The sequence below is a fragment of the Vigna unguiculata genome, chromosome 4, assembly GCF_037176805.1.
Source record: "Vigna unguiculata cultivar grain cowpea cultivar isolate G323 ecotype 2 chromosome 4, ASM3717680v1, whole genome shotgun sequence".
In the NCBI taxonomy this organism is placed as follows: Eukaryota; Viridiplantae; Streptophyta; class Magnoliopsida; order Fabales; family Fabaceae; genus Vigna; species Vigna unguiculata.
In genome coordinates this window covers 47,855,900-47,877,378 of record NC_140795.1, presented here as the reverse complement: position 1 = coordinate 47,877,378, position 21,479 = coordinate 47,855,900, and the positions used below count along the sequence as shown (strand labels likewise).

Sequence of the window (21,479 nt, the reverse complement as noted above, 5' to 3'; positions counted from 1 at the left end):
TAAAATTATTTAAAAGATGTGATCGTATATATTAAACAAATATTTAAAATTTAATAGTAAAAATATTATTATTATTATTATTATTAAGATTAAATATGGTATTGATCTCTTAATTTTTAGTGAATTTTGGAATTAGTTTGAAACTTTAGACCAATTTAGTCTTTCATCTTTTAAAATATGTGGATTTAGTCATTTTAATCAAATTTTGGTAAGTTTATTTAACATTTCAAACACATTTTATAATAGTATTTGACTTAATATTAAAACAAAAATGTGTCAAACAAGATAAATGACTGAAATATAATTTTGAAATGGCTACGAACCATCAAATAAACTTACTAAAATTTGATTAAAATAACTAAATCCGAGTATTTTAAAAAATAAAAAACTAAATTAGTCCAAAACGTTAAAGTAGATTAATTCCAAAATTTACTTAAATACACGACTTATTTTGAAGGAGTAAATATGTGAACTTTGGATTGTAGCTCTTTACATAGTAATGATTATGTGAATGTGGGGTAACAGAGGCTATCATAATGAAGACTTTGGTGATATCAATTCATGTAGAAAAGATTTGATGCTTCAGTGGTGCCTTTTACAAGTGTCACCATTGCAGAGGACACTCATAATGCTTCATGATACCCACGTTAGAATTATGAAATTGGCAAAAAAAGTTTTGTAACTTGCTTTGCTATCTTGCATTGATTGGATCACTCTTTGTGCCCGTGTTAATGCATCTTTAACAAATGCTTAAGGACTTAGTTTTGAGTTGAATCATTCTTGCTTCATGTTTTCAAAATTGTTAAACATGGAAGCTTAATTTTCTGCATTTCGTGGTAAAAGGTTACTGAACAAGGTTTGTGTTCTATTCTTCTGCGATTCAGTATTATGTAACATAACTATAGTTGAAAATGAAAGCAAAGTTGGCACGTAAGTTGAAAGGTACACACGTGTTTGAGAAAGACAGAACATAATGGCTGCTGCTTACGTTAGTTCATCCCTTCCCTAGATGCTCTGTCTTAGTATGTATGTCTTCATCTTCCTACTCTTGTGTCTGCGGATATTATATTATTTTTTGTTTCTCTGTTATTTTCTTTGTTTATTTTGTTCTATATAAACATCACACACTGCTCTATTTTTTCACACAGTTCTCTTTCTCTCTTTTCTCTATTCTCTGTTCTTAAAAATTTCATCACCATGGCCATGAAAAGTGCTGCTTCCTCCGCCGTTCGCTCTCTGCTTTCTTCCTCCTCTTCTACCTTTTCAAGAAACCTTCATGTAAGCGAGCTTCCAAATATCTTCATCTTCTTTATTACAGTTTTTTTTGTTTAAAAAACCTTGTAATTCTTCAACTTTTGATTGTGCATGACCGTGATTGATATTGTTTTTTTTTTTTCTCTTGAGAATAGGCCCAGGGTGAGAGGAAGAAGATTGTGGGAGTGTTCTATAAAGGGGGTGAGTATGCTAAATCGAATCCCAATTTCGTGGGATGTGTTGAAGGAGCATTGGGTATTCGTGAGTGGTTGGAATCAAAGGGTCATCAATATATTGTCACTGACGACAAAGAAGGACCCAATTCTGGTTAGTATCTTGCTATGTTGAAATTCTCTAAATTTATGTAATTTTATTGTCAGAAAACATGTCCTGAGTAATTTTCCAAACAAGGGTATCAGAATAATCATCACAGTAAAATCAATGGTTATAAACTGTTGGGTTTATGTGTTACCTTGATGCAGAACTTGATAAACACCTACCCGATGCACATATCATCATATCTACTCCGTTTCATCCTGCATATGTCACTGCTGAGAGAATAAAGAAAGCCAAGAATCTAGAGCTGCTTTTGACTGCTGGAATCGGTTCTGATCACGTCGATCTCAACGCTGCTGCTGCTGCTGGTTTAACTGTGGCAGAGGTAACAGGAAGCAATGTGGTTTCGGTTGCCGAGGATGAACTCCTGAGAATCCTTGTTCTGGTGAGGAATTTCTTGCCAGGGTATCATCAAGCTGTTAATGGGGAATGGAATGTCGCTGGCATTGCACACAGAGCTTATGATCTTGAAGGCAAGACAATCGGAACTGTTGGTGCTGGACGAATTGGGAAACTTTTGCTGCAGAGGTTGAAACCTTTTAACTGTAATCTTTTGTACTATGATAGACTTAGGATGAACACTGAATTGGAGAAAGAGATTGGAGCAAAGTTTGAGGAGGATCTTGATGCCATGCTTCCAAAGTGTGATGTGATTGTTATCAACATGCCTCTCACTGAGCAGACAAGGTATACTTTTTCTATCTCAATTACTCAAAATCCTCCTTTGATTTTACACTTAAAATCTCATGGTGTGTATAATTTCTGTAACTTTCACAAGGATTCATTCATATCATAGCTATCAGAAGATAAGAATGAAAGGTGTTTTGGTTTGTATTATGTATATTATGTATATTCCATGGTTTGTTAATATTGAGATTGTTTGAGGCTAGAGATGAGTAGTGAGCAAAGTTTTGTGTGTTTCAGAGGATTGTTTGACAAACACAGAATTGCTAAGTGCAAGAAGGGTGTGGTGATTGTTAACAATGCTCGAGGGGCAATTATGGATACCCAGGCAATTGCTGATGCTTGCACCAGTGGCCATGTTGCAGGTAACTCTAAACCATAATTTTAAGTAAAAGAATACCATAATTTGTTATGATTCAAAAACCATTTATATATATGGTTTAACCCAACAACAAAAGTTTTTGGATTTACTTCTCATTAGGAGTAAAATAAGTGATCTGAATGAAACAGCGATGAGAAAATCACAAGAAATGATTTTTGTGATGAACAATCGATGTTTGTATAGGTTATGGTGGGGATGTTTGGCCAGTGCAACCAGCTCCAAAGGATCATCCATGGCGGTTCATGCCAAACCATGCCATGACTCCTCATATTTCTGGCACCACCATAGATGCACAGGTACTTATAGTACTTGATTAAGTTCTTTCAGTCTGTGTAATGTAACACTGATATTCATAATAATGAAACTTGTGCAGCTACGTTATGCTGCTGGTGTGAAAGACATGTTGGATAGGCACTTCAGGGGTGAAGACTTTCCAGAACAAAACTACATTGTGAAGGAAGGTCAACTTGCAAGCCAATATCGATGAAGTATGAATGTGGTGTTAGAAACTTCCATTTTCAAAGCCAAGGAATGAGAAAAATAAACATCTAGAGTGAACTCTAATTATATGAAGTACTTGCTTTGTTGAATTTGAACTTGTCTGTAATAAATCTAATTAAGAAATAAAATAATGAACACTGTTGAAAAACTTGCTATCAAATTTGATAGTTATATTGTCTATCATATACATATATGATTAAGTGTGACAAAAAATACAATTTGTTCGAAAAAAAATTGTGGATGTAAGTTTGAGTTATTTGACCGTTGCCGTATTGCTTATAATATTTGAATGTAAGGACTGTAAACGGTAAATAGAAACAAAAGGGAATTGATAATAATTATTCTGTTTCTCGTGGACTAAAATTTGGATTTGAACAAAAGTTAGATATTAAAACGTATTAAATACTTAATTATTTATGGTAACGTATTAACATAATTAATTTAAGTCTTGTATCACTTTTTTAACCGTTATTAACATTAAAAAATTATTTATTTAAAAAATGTAAAACTTAACAATGTTAATAAATGTGAAGCATAGAAAGGACAACAAAATTGTAACATTAGATCAATATTAACGATCATAACATAGATAAACATTTTAAAAAAATTCATTACACTTTAGTAATAATTAAATGATATTTTATCACAAGTTTTTTTCTCTTATTATGGCACTCGTCCCTGTAAATTGACATAACAATGTACATGTACATGTATTCCACTTAATGCTAACAAAGTTCACGACCAAAAAGTTAAATAAAAATGTGTTTGCAAACACTTGATAACTTAGGGTATATTTCTTGTCCATATCGAATTGTTTCATTAATTGTTTATAGTTATGTCTATTCATGCAGATTAGTATGCATAAGTATTTTCATATATTGTTATTTTAGATTTTAAAGTGATGTCAAAATAATAGGAGTTTAATTATGTGAAATATTAATTTGGTAATGTTGAAGTTTTTTATATTTGCTTGTTTAGAAAATAATAGTCTTTTATCCAACTTTATCATACCAAATTTCCAAATGTGATAAATTACTTTTTTTTCCCTTTTTCACTCTAAATTATTTTGAGAAATTATACTCTTATATCATAATAAAAAAATACTTCATATCAATCACAAAAACTTGCAGTTGTAATTAGTATTTAACATTATTTTTCTACTTTGTTTACAAACTAAACAACACTTTAAGAGAATTAATTTGAAATCATATTTTTGATCTGTAACATTCATTCAAAGGCACATACATAACTTTTATTCTCTAAATTTTACAACCTTTTTCCTAAGTTTTAAATGGTTACATTATATTATAAATACCCTTTGAAATGTCCAATTGAATTTATTTCGACACACATCCACTTAACTAATGTCATATACTACTAAATATAATTTTTTTAATTATCAAAAAATAAAATAAAATACGACAAAAAAAAAAAGTAAAATAAAAATTCAACCATTTATACATCTGCATACATATTTAAGACTTATTGAAACGGATAAAAAATTAAAATTAGAAAATGATAAGGATAGAGGACTAGGGCTGACTAAGAGAAACAAAAGAGTGGCACGTGGGAACTAACTAGGCACACGTGTGTAACAGTGAAGAAATTGAAAGGAGAACAGAATACAGAGAATCAAGAGAGCAAAGGTTGCAACCGGTGATTTCTTCTTCCCTCTCCAACTTTTCACCTTTCTACTCTTTCATCTTTCAATTCTTTTTTTTTTCTTCATCTTCTTATTATTCTTATTTATTTTATCACAACAGTAATAATTAATTGCTATTTAAAATTCGTGCAGTGAATCAATTTCTTTTTGAGACAAATCATCATGGCCATGAGACGCGCTGCTGGTTCTTCTGCAATTCACTCTCTGTTTTCTTCCACCTTCTCCAGAAACCTTCATGTAAGTAAATCCGATTAATTTTTATCTGTAGATTTTATTTATATTCTTTTCTTAATTGATTTCTGAAACTCGTGATTCTGTGTTAACTGTGCTTTTTTAGCATTTTTGTTCTTGTTCTTGCATAACGGAGGTGAGATCTGGCTTTTCTGGTTGTTGTTTGTGTGTTGCATGCGTGAACCATCACCATCTCGTGATGCTAAAGTTTGTTTCTCACAATGTGATGTGTGTCTGTGATTGGTTCACTTTCCATCAGAAGTACACGCGTTTGGATTTCCGATACCATCAAACTTTTGTGCTGGATGGATTTTTTCACAGTAAATATCCTCACTGGATAGTTTTGAGAAATATTTTCCATCTTCGTCTTTTTCATAGAGCAGAATATATAAGTTGTGAAATAATATTATAATTTAAATTATAAACATTCGTTAAGTTCTATTTATTAATTTATAATTCAATAATTTAGTATATCTTAATTTATCTCATTAAAGATATTAATTAATTAATTAATTTAATGTAATTTATTTTTAAAAGTTACATATAAAAATATGAAAAAAACTGACAAGTCAGGAATCATAATCCAGTGTCTGACAGATCAGTCTCTCCTGGTCTGTATTAGACTGTCGTAACTTGTATTAGGTGGACCACAGACCAAAAACCAATAGGATTTGCATAACCCCACATCTTTTCATCTAAATATTAAACAAACTATTATATTAATCATGCAATTTTTATTGGAAGACTTTTATATTATCAATCAACTAATAAAAGGTATGAATGATGATTTTTAAAATAATTATTATAGTGGATTTGTATGATATAATATATTTTTATTAGATAAAAGTGTGAAACTATTTTATATAAAAGTTACTTTTATAATTATAAAATGTGATCTTTTTATATATTGTTAACGCTTTATTTTGTACGTTTTGAATGTAAACTTTACTTTGTTTTTAATTTATTATTTTCAATTTTAATTTATAAAAACTGTCACCATATTTTTTATTTTTAATGTTTTCTGTTAAAACATTTATATACAAAGAACCTCTGAAAATATATTTATCTCTTTTTTATTTTCAAAACTAATATTTAAAAATTGAAAATTGATTAAAAATAATGTAACACTTTGAAAATTCCTAGTAAAAAAAACACAAAATAGAAAGACAAAATAAAGGGGTCTAAATCAATTATTACAGTGTGACAAACCATAATTTGACTTCATCTCTGCAGGAAAGGCAGCAGCACTAATGGATTTAAAATTTATTAAACATTCTTAAATAAAAAGATGCATTTCCAGATTTTTATGTTTTTAAATAAATACCACTCAATAACAGTTGTATAAAAAAAATATTATTCTCATTTGTCTTCATTATTTATGTCAGCAATTTTAATTTTTGTCTATGTATTTTGCTGAGGCCAAGGTGAAACTTGGTCATCATGCATAGGCTTAGACACCGTGGCTGATCTACGTGTCATGACCAAGCAGCTCAACTTTTCTATATAACACACTCTTCTTCTCTCCCACAGACACACCCCAGCAAGAAATCTTTCACTTGCATCTCTTCTTTATTCTCCTTTGCATCATTTGTATTGTTATTCTGTTTTAAACTTCTCTCTCAGCCATGAGTGATAACACACAAGAATACCTAGTTGAAGTCCAGACAACAACAACTCAAGAAACCGTTCTTACCCCACTCGACAATGTTGTCACCCCACTCGACAACACATCCTCAAAAAATGTATGTTAGTGAATGTTTAATTATTTATGCTGCTGACCATGATTAATTTTGCTCATGCAACATCATGACTTTCATCCTTCAACTCTGTTTATGCATGTCTGTGATTGATTTATTTACTTTTCCCTTTGATTGAGAATAGGTGTCAGGTGAAAAGAAGAAGATTGTGGGGGTGTTCTACAAGGGGAACGAGTATGCAAAACTGAATCCTGATTTTGTGGGGTGTGTTGAAGGAGCATTGGGTATACGCCAGTGGCTGGAGTCCCAGGGTCATCAGTATATTGTCACTGATGACAAAGAAGGACCAGATTCTGGTTAGTAACTTGCTAATCGATTCAAGTTTATATATCTTGAGATTTGAGTGTTGCTTGATGAATCAGTCCTGACCAATTTCCATGTGTTATTATTATTAAAAATATGGTTATGTATCATGTGAAGATAAGATGTCTGATAATTTTTTCTCAAACATCATCATAATCAACACCATGATATGGTGGAAGGTAAATGTAGTTATCTCTTAAAGTTTGTAATTTGTTGAACTTATTGTTGTTTATTGTTTTTTCTGTTGCAGAACTTGAGAGAAATATTCCTGATGCACATGTTATCATTTCTACTCCATTTCACCCTGCCTATGTCACTGCTGAAAGAATAAAGAAAGCCAAAAATTTAGAGTTGCTTTTGACTGCTGGCATTGGTTCAGATCACATTGATCTGAAGGCTGCAGCTGCAGCTGGTATAACTGTGGCAGAGGTCACAGGAAGCAATGTGGTGTCAGTTGCTGAGGATGAACTCATGAGAATCCTCATTCTGATTAGGAATTTCCTTCCAGGGTACCATCAGGCTGTTAATGGGGAATGGAATGTTGCTGGCATTGCTCACAGAGCTTATGATCTTGAAGGCAAGACAGTAGGAACCGTAGGTGCTGGACGAATTGGGAAGCTTTTGCTCCAAAGGTTGAAACCTTTTAACTGTAATCTTCTGTATTTTGATCGGATCAGGATGGAACCTGGATTGGAGAAAGAGATTGGAGCAAAGTTTGAGGAGGACCTTGATGCCATGCTTCCAAAGTGTGATGTTATTGTTATCAACACACCTCTTACTGAGCAGACAAGGTATACTTTCAATATCTCAGTCAATACTAAAATCATTTCTCTCTTGAATGCTATTCGTTGAAACATAAGATCTGTATGAATATTCAAATTGTGACAGTGATTTTTGTGATACAGGGGATTGTTTGACAAAGATAAAATTTCCAAGTGCAAGAAAGGTGTCCTGATTGTTAACAATGCTAGAGGTGCTATTATGGATACCCAAGCAGTTGCTGATGCTTGTTCAAATGGCCATGTGGCAGGTAATGCTAAAACCAGCACATAAAAAAAATATTTAGAGTAGCAAAACAAGAAAACTAGTATTGTAAGTTGATGATATTCTAACACATTCATGGTTCTTATGTTATATGTGTATATAATATCAAATTATGAACATTGTTTTAATTACTTATGTTACTCTGGAAAGTGGAAAGTAAGTTGTTCTCTTCTTCCCTAAGTGAAAATCTTTTGGGGATAGTCATTCATGTCAATATTATCTGAAAAGATCTGAAATGCAGACAATTTAAATTGCGGTTTGTTACTATTTCATGTTGAATTGTCATCTGTAATTAAACTTTGAATCCCTTTTTCCAAATCTCTTACTTGTACAGGTTACAGTGGTGATGTTTGGTTCCCACAACCAGCTCCAAAGGATCATCCATGGCGCTACATGCCAAACCATGCCATGACTCCTCATGTTTCTGGCACTACCATAGATGCACAGGTATTTTAACTTTTGTCCATAGCATTAGCTTATCCTTTTGTGTTCTTTCACTTGGCTAACACTAAATGATAATAAACCAAACTTGTGCAGCTACGTTATGCTGCTGGTGTGAAAGACATGCTTGATAGGCACTTTAAGGGTGAAGACTTTCCAGAACAGAACTACATTGTGAAGGAGGGTCAACTTGCAAGCCAATATCGGTGAAGGGTATCAATGTGGCCTTAGAAACTTCCATTTCTAAGGCTAACAGCGGAAGAACAAATAAAGATTCAGAGAGCACTTTGATTTTGCTATGTACTTGTTTTGTTGAATTTGAACTCCTTTAATTAATCTCAGAAATAAAATTGCAAGGAACTCTATGTAGTTCCATGCATGGATCTTTTGTTTTTCGAATTTAAATGTGCTTCTTGAAATTAGGACTTATTTGCATGATGCAGTAGAATAAAAATCCTGTTGGTCTTTTATGTTTAATATTTATTATCTTAAACATAGTTTTACCAATACTCTCTGTTTTAAAGTTTCAAATAAGTTTTAAAACAATACACTCTCAGCAAAATCATTAATTATTTGAATATATTGAAAATTGAAGATCATATTATCTTTTTTATATATTTTATATTTGACATTTAATAGCAACAATAATAATAAGTTTAACAACATCACTATGACACAGAAAATCAAAGAGAGTTATCATTTCAATTAATACTATTAAATAAATTAATTATAGTTTTACATGTTTGCCATAAATGCTTGATAAGATTTGTTTTAGTAAATATTTTGAAGTAATTTATCTTTAACTACTGTTTAATATTTATTGATATTTGGTACTGTATGTTTCTATGATATTGCCGTAAGTAAAGTACTCTTCTCATTTGTTAATCTTATTTCATAATGCTTTTGTAAAATTCCTAATTTGGGTTATGAATTTTTTTTACTTGATATATATATATATATATATATATATATATATATATATATATATATATAATGAATTATTTATATATCATTTGTTTACAAGATATGTAATGCCATGAAACCTTTTTATGGCTTACCATATAAAACATAGATTAATGGACATAAAATTGTTAAACTTAATGCATTGCATGTTGTTTCAATTATAAATGTTTGAGTGCTAATTATGCAATTCTATCAAATAAAAAAAAAGAGTTTTCTATTTTGGAATAAATATAGCCTTTGTACACAATTTAAAAAATATCTATATCAAATTGATACAAAACAAGAAAGAAGGTGATTTGATTAGTTGATCTTTTAAAATGATTAGAACATGCTTTGATTAAAAAAATCACTTGGTTCTGATAACCACTTCACTTTTGTGAATTAGGCAACACTCTTTTCCTTATTAGTTTGGTACATTAAAATTTGTAGAAGTGCTTTTCAAACTCTATCAAACACAAGAAAATTTCATGTGTTATAAAACCCATCCTTAGATCCCTCTTTTTATCACATTCTTAAACAACAACAAAAAAAAAATGGGAGAAGAAAGAATAAATGGTGCATCAATATTATTGATGTGCATGTTGGTGATTTACTTTGAAATGGTTGATGGAAGTTGTTTTTGGCAGGAGATGAAGGTGGATGGACCTTTTAACTAAGGGTGTAAATATGGGTTGTATCATACGAGTCAATCCACCGTACACCAAAACAGGTGAGTAGGGTTGATATTTATAACCCATAATTCGTTTGAACACGATTTACCTGTCAAATTGATGGACCAGTTTGTCTTTGATAAGCGGACTCATTTTTTTCAGTTTTTTATTTTTTAAAATTAAAAAAATAAATAAAAATTAAATTTTTTATATTATATTTTTGTAAAAATATAAATATGTATATTACTATAATTTAAATCATTAACATTTATAAATTAAGTTTCAATTATCAGTTATATATAATAGAGTAATTTAACAAGTAAATGTAATAATTATTTTAACTTATCTAATTAAAAATATTAATTAATCAACCAAAAGCTTAAAAAAATATTTATATGAGTAAATATGCTTTAAAGATGTATTTATAAGTATATATACAAACAAATTTTAAAAAATAAAAATTAAAAACCAATTTATATTCTTCCAAGAATTATAATTTTTGACCTATTTTTTGGTGTCAGACCAACCTAATTTGACTAATTTTTGACGAGTCAAGGACAAATTGAATCAAAACAATGAACTATTTTGCCACTCGTACCTTTAACGTCACTAATTGCCTAATGAAAAACAATTTAGGGTTGGAGATTATCATATATAAATTTTATTGTTCAATGTTTTTTTTTTTCTGTCTGTTTTATTGTCAAATTTCTAATTTTTACATGTTTTACTTCAGTCAATTTTGGTCTTTTTATACATTTTATCATCATAGTAAAAAAAAATATTGTTTTGAAAAAAGTAAAAAAAAAAAGTGATAAAACAACATCAACTTTTATTTATACACGCCAATAATATATCCTATGAATAAAATGCGTAAAAGTTTTAAGAGTATGATGATAAAATGCATTTAAGTGATACAACTTATGTTTAATAGTTATTTTGTTTTAATAATTACGACAATTTTTAAAATTTTCTATTTATTTTTAATGTCTATAATTTAGTTTTTATAAATTCAAAAGCAAAATTAAATTATTTAATTGATAAAAAACTAAATTAACAACATCTAAAATATACAAAAAAAATGAAATTATAATAATTATTGATAAAAACGGTGAGAATTTAGAAAATAGTCTAAAAGCATAGACAATTTAAAATATAACATTATAATATTTTAATAATAAAATGTTTACACTATAAATAGATTTTCTATTAGGTGAACATCATTTTATAAGAATCACCCTCTCTTTAAACTTTATTTTAAAACTTTTCTCTATCATCTTTCTAGATTTTTTTACCTCGATCCTCATCCATTTGAAGTTCAAAGGTAGTAGAAGTGTTCCTATAGTGAAAAACTTTCCATATCCACCCGAGTAGTATATATCTATATTTAAAATTATCATTAGTTTATCCGTGATCTGTTTGGTGTTTTTGTTTGTATCTCTCTTTTGCAATGATTGTTATATTAATATTATAAGCAAATGAATTTTTGTCATTGAATTTTTGTATGATATACATGAATGTAGTGTATTATGTAGTACTATTTTTCTATTTTGGCACTAAGTCATGTAAAGACTATCTTCTTTTTGAAAAACTTTGACACTATGCATTCTAATTACACCTTATACATATAGTTATATGTCTTTACATCTATCTGCCAGGTTTGCTCAATTCCTATAGGGTATTAACTCTAGAGATAGAAGTTCCTTGGAGTTGTTACAAAAACTATAGTTATATTCATGTATAGTTATATTATTTGCTGAATATAAATTAAAATTTGTGTTTAAAAAAATTAATAGTATAAATATATCTTACAATATTTATTATATAATTATCTATAAATATTATTTAATATTTAAATAATTAAAATTTATATATTAAAACTTAAATTGTAAATCATTAAAAAATAAATAAATATCACAGTAGATAATAATTTCAATAAACTTATAATATTATATTTAATTATTATAAACAGTATTTATTATAAGGTCAATATTATATATATAAATATATTCAATTATAATATTATTATACTTAAATTTGAAAAGTATTAGGATGTAATTATATCCAATATAAAATAAAGTGAGAAAAAAAATTTTTGGTGTGTTTGTTCTTAAGCCAGGAAGATTCATTTATACTTTCATTTTTTATATTATTAGATCCATGGTAATGAAAAGAGAAGAAAGAAAATTTGTAAAGGAGATATTAATTACTTTTTTAAAAATTAATTTAGGTGTATCTATCTATTATGTGATTAATTTCAACAATCGGTTTAAAATAAAATAAAAGGATAGGTTTAGGAATATGCACATGTATAATATGGATAGATAAATATGTATAATTAGTAGCTAAATCAAATATTATTGAAGGAAGATGAATCAAAAGACAACAGAAAAGTGTTATGATCATAAATTTATTTTAGGTATGAAAAACTAATTAAGTGTTTAATTTGGGATTTCATCTTCCACTCCTGTTTTTCGGATTTGAATTTTGAGTCCTCTTTTACAGTCATCTTTGACACTGGAAATGAAATGAATTGGTCCCAAAGTAGGAAGTTGAATTTGATCATGTCCTGTTCTATAAACTCTTGAGTATCTTAGATCTTTCGGAACTGTGCATGTTTCGTATCCTTTCTTATCCACAAACACCACGTTGTGCTCAGAAGGTTTGTAATTGAAAACTGCACATACAACAACAATTCTTCTAAAACAAAATATTACATCAAAGATAATCACTTCTAAAAAGTAATTGTGTAATAAGCTCTTTCATCATGATTCTACTAATGAAACAAAAGCTAAGTAGAAGATTCATTTCTACTTGGTTATGATAATTTGACATACTTTGTTTTGACAAAAGTTTTACTAACACAAAAAAATATCTTTTATATTCGACACTTTCTTTTATATGTTTGGTTTGGTTCAGGTTAAGGTCAGACATAATAAGTATGCGATGTGTATAACTAAATGTAAAAAACAAGATTTACGTCTGACCCTAGGATGTTAGTCTGATCTTAGGATATCAGACGTAAGCAATTGATAACTTATTTACAAGTTTATTATTGATTATTTTTATGTCTAATTCTAGTGGGTCAGATGTAAAATCTCAGACATAAATATTAACATATACAATTTTTTTTCTTTCTAAATTACATCAAACCTTTCCATTGTGTATTCCGTCAAGAATCTGTCAACATGCTAATAATACAGAATTCATCTATTCATCCATGTTCACTGTATTTTTTTGTTTTTCTGATAAGAAAAAAAAAACTATAATATATAAATTTGATAAACACATTAATATAATATGTAGAGAAAAAGTACTAACCAAGCACATCACCAGAAGTAATGGTCTTGCCCTTAGGCCAATCAGTAACATTAAAGGTCCAACATATATCTTCTGAACATGAACCATCTTTTTTCCCAACCGCAAATGTTCTTGCATGAACCATATCAGACAAAACCAGCAACATACCTAAAACTATCATCACTGCAACAATGTTTCTTCCCTCACCCATTTTCTTTCAGATGTGTTATGACCAATGTAAGTTCAAGGGTTTTATAGTTGCTGAGACTCAATTGCTGTATGTTTCAATGTTATGGACATTAAAAAATCGACTTGAATACTGATATTATTCATAAACATAGCTTATAAATATTATTCAATGAAAATAAATGTTATTTCCAGTTTCTTTTTTACAGATTCCAGATTTGGTCAATCGTAATAATCTTATTAATAACTGAAGTTTTAGTAATAACAATAGTAATAAAAAAAATTAAAAAGAATTGATGATCTATCAATTTTTTCTTTCTGATTTATTCTTAATTAATATTTTTATTAAAAGGTCCATTAACTTTGTTCCCATTATTTTTTTTTTTAAAGAAAAAGACATATTGTCCCCTCTAATATAACAATATCTTGCATTTGATTCCACCACTTTCTTTTATATATATAAATAATATGATATAAATAATGACACTTTAAGAAAAAATATGTGGTAATTAGAAGCATTCGTCTTTATAATAACTGTGATTTTTTTTTGTTATAAATAAAAATAGATGTAGTATTTGTATTTTAAAAAAATGGTATATTTATTGTTATTTATATGCCTTAAAGAATTTTAAATTGCATTCATTGGGATGGGATAACAATATTGCATTCATTTTGTAAAAGAAGATTAATTATATTTTTGTTAATGAACATTTTCATATATATATATATATATATATATATAGATATAAAATAATTATTTTATTATTAGTAGTACTATTATTACAATTTATTAGTGATATTATAATTAATAAATAATAATCTAAAGATGATATACGATTTGCTGTCATCTTTTAACTGATAATTTTATCTTCCAATAAATAAAATATAATTTAATAAAATAAACGATTAAGTAATGTTTTTATAGAAATAATTAACAATTTTTTTTTTGTAAATAATGATTACATAACTGTTTGAATACTAATTTAAAAGTGTGTAGATATATATTTTTTAAATTATATTATTTTTTATTATATATTATTTTTGAATCGATTACTTATAAAAATAATATAATTATATATATATATATATGTTATAGAAATGTAAATATACAGATGGTTTTGGCATGTTTATACATTTTTTGCGAGTAAATAAATACTTTTTTTTAAGTTAATATAACTAGTTTATAGATTTTATGTATGTATTTTCACCATGTGTTAAATTTTGTAACTAATATTTAGTGTATTTTTTTCTCTTTTTACCATTAAAAAAATAATTAAATAATATTTAATTTTATAAATTATATTTTTCATTTTTTATCAGTTTTTTGAACCCTTTATTTTATAAATTATTCACTAGGTGTAATTGTTTTTGTTATTATGTATGTATTTTTACTAGGTGTTAATTTTTTTAACTAATATTTAGTGTATTGTTTTCTCTTTCACCATTAAAATAATAATTAAATAATATTTTATTTTGTAAATGATTTTTTTTGTACATTTTTATCGCTTTTTGTGTACCTTTTATTTTATAAATTATTCACTAGGTATAAATTTTTTTATTTTATTTTTTCTATGTATGTATTTTCACTAGGTTGTAACTAATATTTAGTGTAATTTTTTCTCTTTTTACAATTAAAATAATAATTAAATAATAATTATTTTATAAATGATTTTTTATACATTTTTTTACCACTTTCTTTACCTTTTATTTTATAAATTATTTCCCAAGTATAAATTTAATAATAACTTCGTATTATTAGTTAACAAATAAAAAAATTTGTATTTTAGTGACCAGAATAAATCTATAACTATATATAAATGGGATTCCCTCTTTTGTGTCCACATTTCATAATTTCAACTTTACCTTTTACAATTTAATTATTTATTAAATTTTTAAAAATTAACGGTTACTTTTACAAGTATTTATAAAACTATTTACTTATTTCCTTCTTCTTCTTTTTTTCTACTATTCATCAACAGTTATTTTTCTCATATTTTCTTCATACATTTCACTTTAATTTTTATAAATATACTTTTATTTTGTTCATTAACTTAATAATATTACAATATCATCAATTATTAATATAATTCAAAAAATGCGTACACACATGCGAGCGTGATGCGTGTGTTTATGCTAGTAAATTATAATTATTTTGCAAACCAAAATTTGAGAGAATAGTTGTACAGTATTAGTTTTGTATCAGCATTGCTACAATCAAAGACTAAAACTGAAGTTGACAACCACATACATGTCAAGAACAGTTTTGTAACATCACCATCATCAAAACACACAAATTGAGAATCACAAATGCCATCATTTTATTACGTATATATACATCAAAGAAATCAAATGCTACATTATGCTGGAATGATCGCAATTTTGGTTCCTTTCTCACAGAGTCGATTAATACTACAAATGTAGTAACTTGGTCCTTCTGGAACTTGAATATAATCATGTCCTGTCCGATACACTATTCGATTTTTTCCAGGATTACATGTTCTGTATCCTTCCTCGTCCACCACAGTCACATCACGAGTATTGAAATCATAATTGAATACTGCAATTACAAATCAATCAAATCAAGAGGAACAGAATGTCAAAAAAAAATTCGTTAGGATAGGATATAACTTGATTGATTTTGATATTATATTAGAAGCAAGTTTTAAGTTTAACTCAATCTCACAAAACTGATTTGGAAGATAAAATTTGCACCTCACTTATATATTATAAATTGGTCTTTATATCTATAAATTGGTCTTTATATCTGATCGAGGTGGGACTTCCGACATAAAAACATAACATAAATAATATAAAAAAATTCAGAAAAATATCTGGACTCGTATGTAACGAAGGAGATGATACTAACCCAGAATATCACCAGCTTTAATGGTCTTGTTTTTAGGCCAATCAGTGATTCCATTGGCCCAACATACATCTTGTAAGCATATACCATCATTTCTCCCAACATAAAACAGTTTTGCATAAACCACCTCTGTCGAAACCACCAACATAGCAAGAACAACCACCATTGTTACTGCAAAACTGTGTCTTCTCTCACCCATTTTGTAATAAGGTTGATGCAAGATGTGATTCAAACACAGAACCAGGTAGCAGTTTTATAGGTGCAGAGGCTTCAATTGCTGTTAATGTTTGAATATTTTTGTGAGTTAACCACCTTTCTCTCTCTGTGTTTATTGTCTGCATTAAATAATTGGGTTGAATCGTTTTAATAATAAACATTGCTATTGATCATTATTCAATGAAAATAAATACTCCTTCCAGTTTCTTTTTTTACTGCACCGGTTTTGCTCCATGGTAATAATCATAAATATATCATAATAATCATGTTTTAAGAATGAGAATAATATTTATTAATAAGAACAGGTTTACCCATGCAATATATAAAGTACAGGATAATAGCTATGATAATTAATACATTAAAAAGAAAACAAATAGCAATCCATGCATAATATAAAGTTATATATATATATGAAGGTCAGGCGAGTAAATTATTATAAATATATAATTAATAAACAATTGTCATATTAGTATGTAAATACAAAAAAATTAAAATTTTCTAATTTTCAAGATTTATAACTTTTCAAAACTAGTTGAAGTTGGTTTAATTTAATTGTTAGAAAAAAACAGTTTTAAGTTAATGACCGAAGTTTTATCATAAAATATTTATTGTTTCTAGTAAATAAATCAAATTAAATCAATATCTTTTATCTAGGTATTAAGTTTTTTATTGCTCCTTACCCATTGTGTATAACCCATTTATTTGTTACAAATATGCTTCTTTTTCAAGATTTAACTTACTATTATAGAAAAATAATGAAATCCTATTATCGAAGCATTTTATCTTCCAAGAACATTTTTAAAATGGAGTATTAGTGAAGCATTTCCCCCATAGTTGTGGCAAGAAAATAACAGCAGATAATGGAAAATTAACAGTAATTAGTGGAGTTTGATTCAATATTATAATATAGATATGGACCGGACGCAGTACATCTAATTGTATACGAGTATGCTCTCTATTTTTTTTTTAATTTGTTGAATTATATAATATTTATGCTTTTTTTTATAAACATGTATATTTATAAATAATTTTTGTTGCCAAAAAATAGTTTAAATATATGATGAATTGGTTAGAATTTGTATTTAACCTAATTAATCCATATAATATAAAGGATTACATTAAACATCATTACTTAGTATTGTCAAGGAGAGTAATATTTTTTATTTTATAAATTATTCTCTCTTAATTGATATTGAAACACGTTACAATTTGAATTCTTATACCTCGTTAAAACATTGAAACTATATATATATATATATATATATATATATATATATATATATATATATATATATATATATATATATAACGGACTTTAATTAGGTGAATAAGAGTAAATATCAAAAGTTAAGATAGCTGCATCAGTTTCTTATAGGAATAACTCACTTATCAAATCCTTTGAGAAGTTTTATTTTTGCATTGAATTGATGTGTATGGTTTAGGGTTTGTATTTCCCATATTTTGAATTGAAACAACTTGTGTAATGGTATCACTTATCAGTTACTATTTGTAGTAATAGTATGAAGTGTTTTTTTGGTTTCATTTTTATTTTTATTCTGTTTAAAAAATATTTATTAAGTGTTTTTATATCAGATATAACTTTTATAATTTTATTTTGAATTCATTTATAATATATGATTTAGTATTTAAGCTTTTCTTTACAAAGTAAAGTTGTTGTTTTTATAATCTTTTAATAAATAAGATATTTGAGAATAAGTTTGCTATTAGTTTTATTATTACTTTAATACTTTTAGCTGAACATTTTTATAAGATTCATGTACTTTTCTTTTTTGTTGTTGATGTTTTCAAAATAAAATAAATTATTTATTTTAGTTTTCTATTTGAAATGTACAATTTTAAAACGTTTGACATATTTAATTTAAGATTTATTGTAATGTTTATGTTAAAATAGATATACTACACCGGAAACTGATAATTTATTGTATCAGAGAGGGTAATATTTAATATGTAACAGAATACATAAAAATAGCACCCGTGGCTGAAACTAAAAGTACTGTGTTTCCTAAAGATTAGGATTTATTCCAACTGAAAATACTCTAACAAATTATAATAAAAAACCTTTTCATTCTCTCCCTTAAACTAATTACTTTACTTTAGTCAAATCTAGCATTCCCATCTTCTTTCTGAGTTTCTCGAAAGCTTCCAACTTTAAGGCTTTAGTCATCACATATGCAACCTGCTCTTGAGTTCTACAGTGCACCAATTCAATTTCACCATCTTTCACAACTTTAATATGCTTGCTTCGACCATGCATTACTGGGTTTTTGGAAAGCTTAATTGTTGAACTATTATCGCACATAATAACAGTGCTACTCAAAACTCTTCTTATCCACATTGCTTGACAAGCACTAGCAGTAGTGGCAACAAATTTTGCCTTTTGAAAGAGTAACGATTGGTTGCTTTTTGGACATCCACAACACTGCCCCTGAACTTAACAAGAAAACATAACTAGAAGTACTTTTAGAATCGTCCTCATCTCCTGCATAGTCAGAATCTGTGAATTCAAGCAGTTCTTCTTTTCCTCCCTTCTTGTAGAATATCCCATAGCTAGAAGTACCTTTTAAATACCTTAATATTCTTTTACCAGCTTGCAAGTGTAACTCTGTTGGTTTTGACATATAAATGCTAATGAGACTCACACTGAACAGTATATCTGGCGCTGTTAAATACATTAAGCTTCCTACAATTTGCTTGAAATAAGTATCATCCACAGTCACCCCATCAACAACCTTATTCATCTTAATGCCAAGAACAATAGGACTCTTCACAGGTTTACTCTCAGACATTCCAAATTTCATCAAAATATCATTTGCATATTTCCTTTAGAACATAAAAATACCTTCTGGTTTTTGCAAGATCTCAATACCAAGGAAAAATCTCATCTTTCCTAAGTCAGTCATGTCAAAAGCTTGCATCATAGAATTTTTAAATTTAATCATCATACCTGTATCGTTACCCGTATAGATAAAATCATCAACATAAATGCTGATAATTAGGATATTTCCACCACTGCTTCTTTTGATGAAGAGAGTCTGTTCACTTGGACATTTTTGAAAACCATTTTTCATAAAATGTGATTTTATACAACTGAACCAAGCTCTTGGTGCCTACCTTAGACCATACAAAGCTTTATGTAGCTTGTAAACCATGTGTTCTTTCCCTTTCTTGACGTATCCCTTTGGTTGCTGTATGTACACATTTTCATTGAGTTCTCCATGCAGAAATACATATTTCACATCTAACTGAAAGATATCCCATCCTTCACAAGCTGCAAGTGCTAGTATCAATCTTAATGTGTCCATTCGTGCAACAGGGGCAAATACTTCAGAAAAATTGATTCCATGCTGTTGAGAGTATACCCTTTAGCCACCAATCTTGCTTTGTGCTTATCCACTTCACCATCTTCATTCAGTTTTATCTTAAAGAGCCATTTGACCCCAATTATTTTCGCTCTAGTTGGCAGATCCATTAGCTCCCAAGTTTGGTTCTTTTCAATTGATTGGATTTCACTGTCCATAGCCTTTCTCCATTTCTCATGCTTAACAGCTTCCTCAAACTGAGTTGGATCGTCACCCAAAACATCTTGTATCAGATAAGCCTCAGCTTCTTCTTCACTCAACCCTTCACCAGTTACGAATCCCTCCATCCAAGTCGGCTTTCTTCTTTCTCTCCCTTGAATCACACACTCTTGCGAATGTTCTTATTCATTTATGCCTTCATCAGCATGTTCACTACCACTGTTGACATTTTCTTCAAAGTCGTCATCCGCACATTTGTACTCCTCCTCACTTTCATCAGTATGGAAATCATCTTCACCCCACACCAGTTTGGTGTTTATTTGTTCTTCATAATTTGAACCCCAGTCCCAACTCTTCTCCTCCTCGAACATGACATCTTTACTAACTACAATTTTTTTTTTGTTTTAGTGTCAAACAAACGATAAACCTTTGATTCATTGCTAACTCTTAACATAATACAAGGAAAACTCTTATCATCCAATTTACCTCTTTTTGCCCCTGGTATGTGTACATGTGCCACACAACCCCACACTCGAAGGTGCTTCCCTAAAGGCTTGATTCCACTCTAAGCTTCTTGAGGAGTGATGTTCCTTACAACATGAGTTGGGCATCAATTCAATAGATAAAATGCCCAATTGACAGCTTCTATCCAAAATGTTTTGGGAACACGTTTGGCAGAAAGTAAACAACGCATGTTCATGACGGTTCTATTTTTGCGTTCAACTACTCCGTTTTGGTATGGTGTATAAGCTGTGGTAAGTTGCCTTTTGATTCTGTTTGCTTCACAAAATGATTTAAACTCAAGTGAGTTAAATTCTCCTCCTCTATCTGTTCGTCCTCTATCTGTTCGTAGGCATTCAATGGATGCTTCAACTTCCTTTTCCACCAATTTCTTATAGGACTTGAAGAAATCCAAAGCTTCTGATTTTTCTAAAAGTAGATAGACCCAACTTTTATGACTGTAATCATCTATAAAGCTTAAGAAATACCGTTTTCCACTATTTGAGATGGGTTGTATAGGGCCACATATGTCTGCATGAACGAGTTCCAAGACCTTGCTAGCACACCATTCACTTGCTTTAGGAATTGGATTACGATGTTGTTTTCCAGCAAAACAGTTAGTACAAGTGATATTTGATGCTTCAAGTTGAGGCAACCCATGTACCATG

At 28.7% G+C, this 21,479-nt stretch overlaps 4 protein-coding genes across 7 annotated transcripts; 2 read left to right on the top strand and 2 right to left on the bottom strand.

Moving 5' to 3' along the window:
- The first annotated feature begins 774 nt into the window (after positions 1 to 774).
- On the top strand, positions 775 to 3,317 carry LOC114180224 (formate dehydrogenase 1, mitochondrial-like). 2 transcript variants are annotated; one of them, XM_028066514.2, is made up of 7 exons: positions 775 to 1,026; positions 1,149 to 1,278; positions 1,410 to 1,581; positions 1,737 to 2,277; positions 2,515 to 2,639; positions 2,840 to 2,952; positions 3,030 to 3,317. In XM_028066514.2, the coding sequence occupies exons 1-7, from the start codon at positions 1,010 to 1,012 to the stop codon at positions 3,141 to 3,143; spliced, it is 1,212 nt and encodes a 403-aa protein (XP_027922315.2). In that variant the 5' UTR covers positions 775 to 1,009; the 3' UTR covers positions 3,144 to 3,317. The 2 variants fall into 2 exon arrangements, with proteins under 2 accessions (XP_027922315.2, XP_085528243.1); XM_085672117.1 differs by lacking the exon at positions 775 to 1,026 and having other exon boundaries at positions 1,068 to 1,278.
- A 1,464-nt stretch (positions 3,318 to 4,781) lies between these two features.
- On the top strand, positions 4,782 to 9,073 carry LOC114182200 (formate dehydrogenase 1, mitochondrial-like). Of its 3 annotated transcripts, XM_028069000.2 has the most exons (7): positions 4,782 to 4,813; positions 4,953 to 5,057; positions 6,933 to 7,104; positions 7,362 to 7,902; positions 8,017 to 8,141; positions 8,490 to 8,602; positions 8,693 to 9,073. In XM_028069000.2, exons 2-7 carry the CDS (start codon positions 4,983 to 4,985, stop codon positions 8,804 to 8,806), a joined length of 1,140 nt encoding a protein of 379 aa, XP_027924801.2. In that variant the 5' UTR covers positions 4,782 to 4,813; positions 4,953 to 4,982; the 3' UTR covers positions 8,807 to 9,073. The 3 variants fall into 3 exon arrangements, with proteins under 3 accessions (XP_027924801.2, XP_085528898.1, XP_027924800.2); XM_085672772.1 differs by lacking the exon at positions 4,782 to 4,813 and having other exon boundaries at positions 4,856 to 5,057; XM_028068999.2 differs by lacking the exons at positions 4,782 to 4,813; positions 4,953 to 5,057 and adding an exon at positions 6,537 to 6,793.
- Positions 9,074 to 12,634: 3,561 nt separating this feature from the next.
- Positions 12,635 to 13,706, bottom strand: LOC114180932 (basic blue protein-like). Its single transcript, XM_028067226.2, has 2 exons — positions 13,528 to 13,706; positions 12,635 to 12,883 (listed from the first exon to the last, which is right to left on the bottom strand). Exons 1-2 carry the CDS (start codon positions 13,685 to 13,687, stop codon positions 12,648 to 12,650), a joined length of 396 nt encoding a protein of 131 aa, XP_027923027.2. The 5' UTR covers positions 13,688 to 13,706; the 3' UTR covers positions 12,635 to 12,647.
- A 2,179-nt stretch (positions 13,707 to 15,885) lies between these two features.
- LOC114181644 (basic blue protein-like) lies at positions 15,886 to 16,760 on the bottom strand. The gene is made up of 2 exons (XM_028068153.2): positions 16,559 to 16,760; positions 15,886 to 16,249 (listed from the first exon to the last, which is right to left on the bottom strand). The coding sequence occupies exons 1-2, from the start codon at positions 16,752 to 16,754 to the stop codon at positions 16,050 to 16,052; spliced, it is 396 nt and encodes a 131-aa protein (XP_027923954.2). The 5' UTR covers positions 16,755 to 16,760; the 3' UTR covers positions 15,886 to 16,049.
- Positions 16,761 to 21,479: the final 4,719 nt, after the last annotated feature.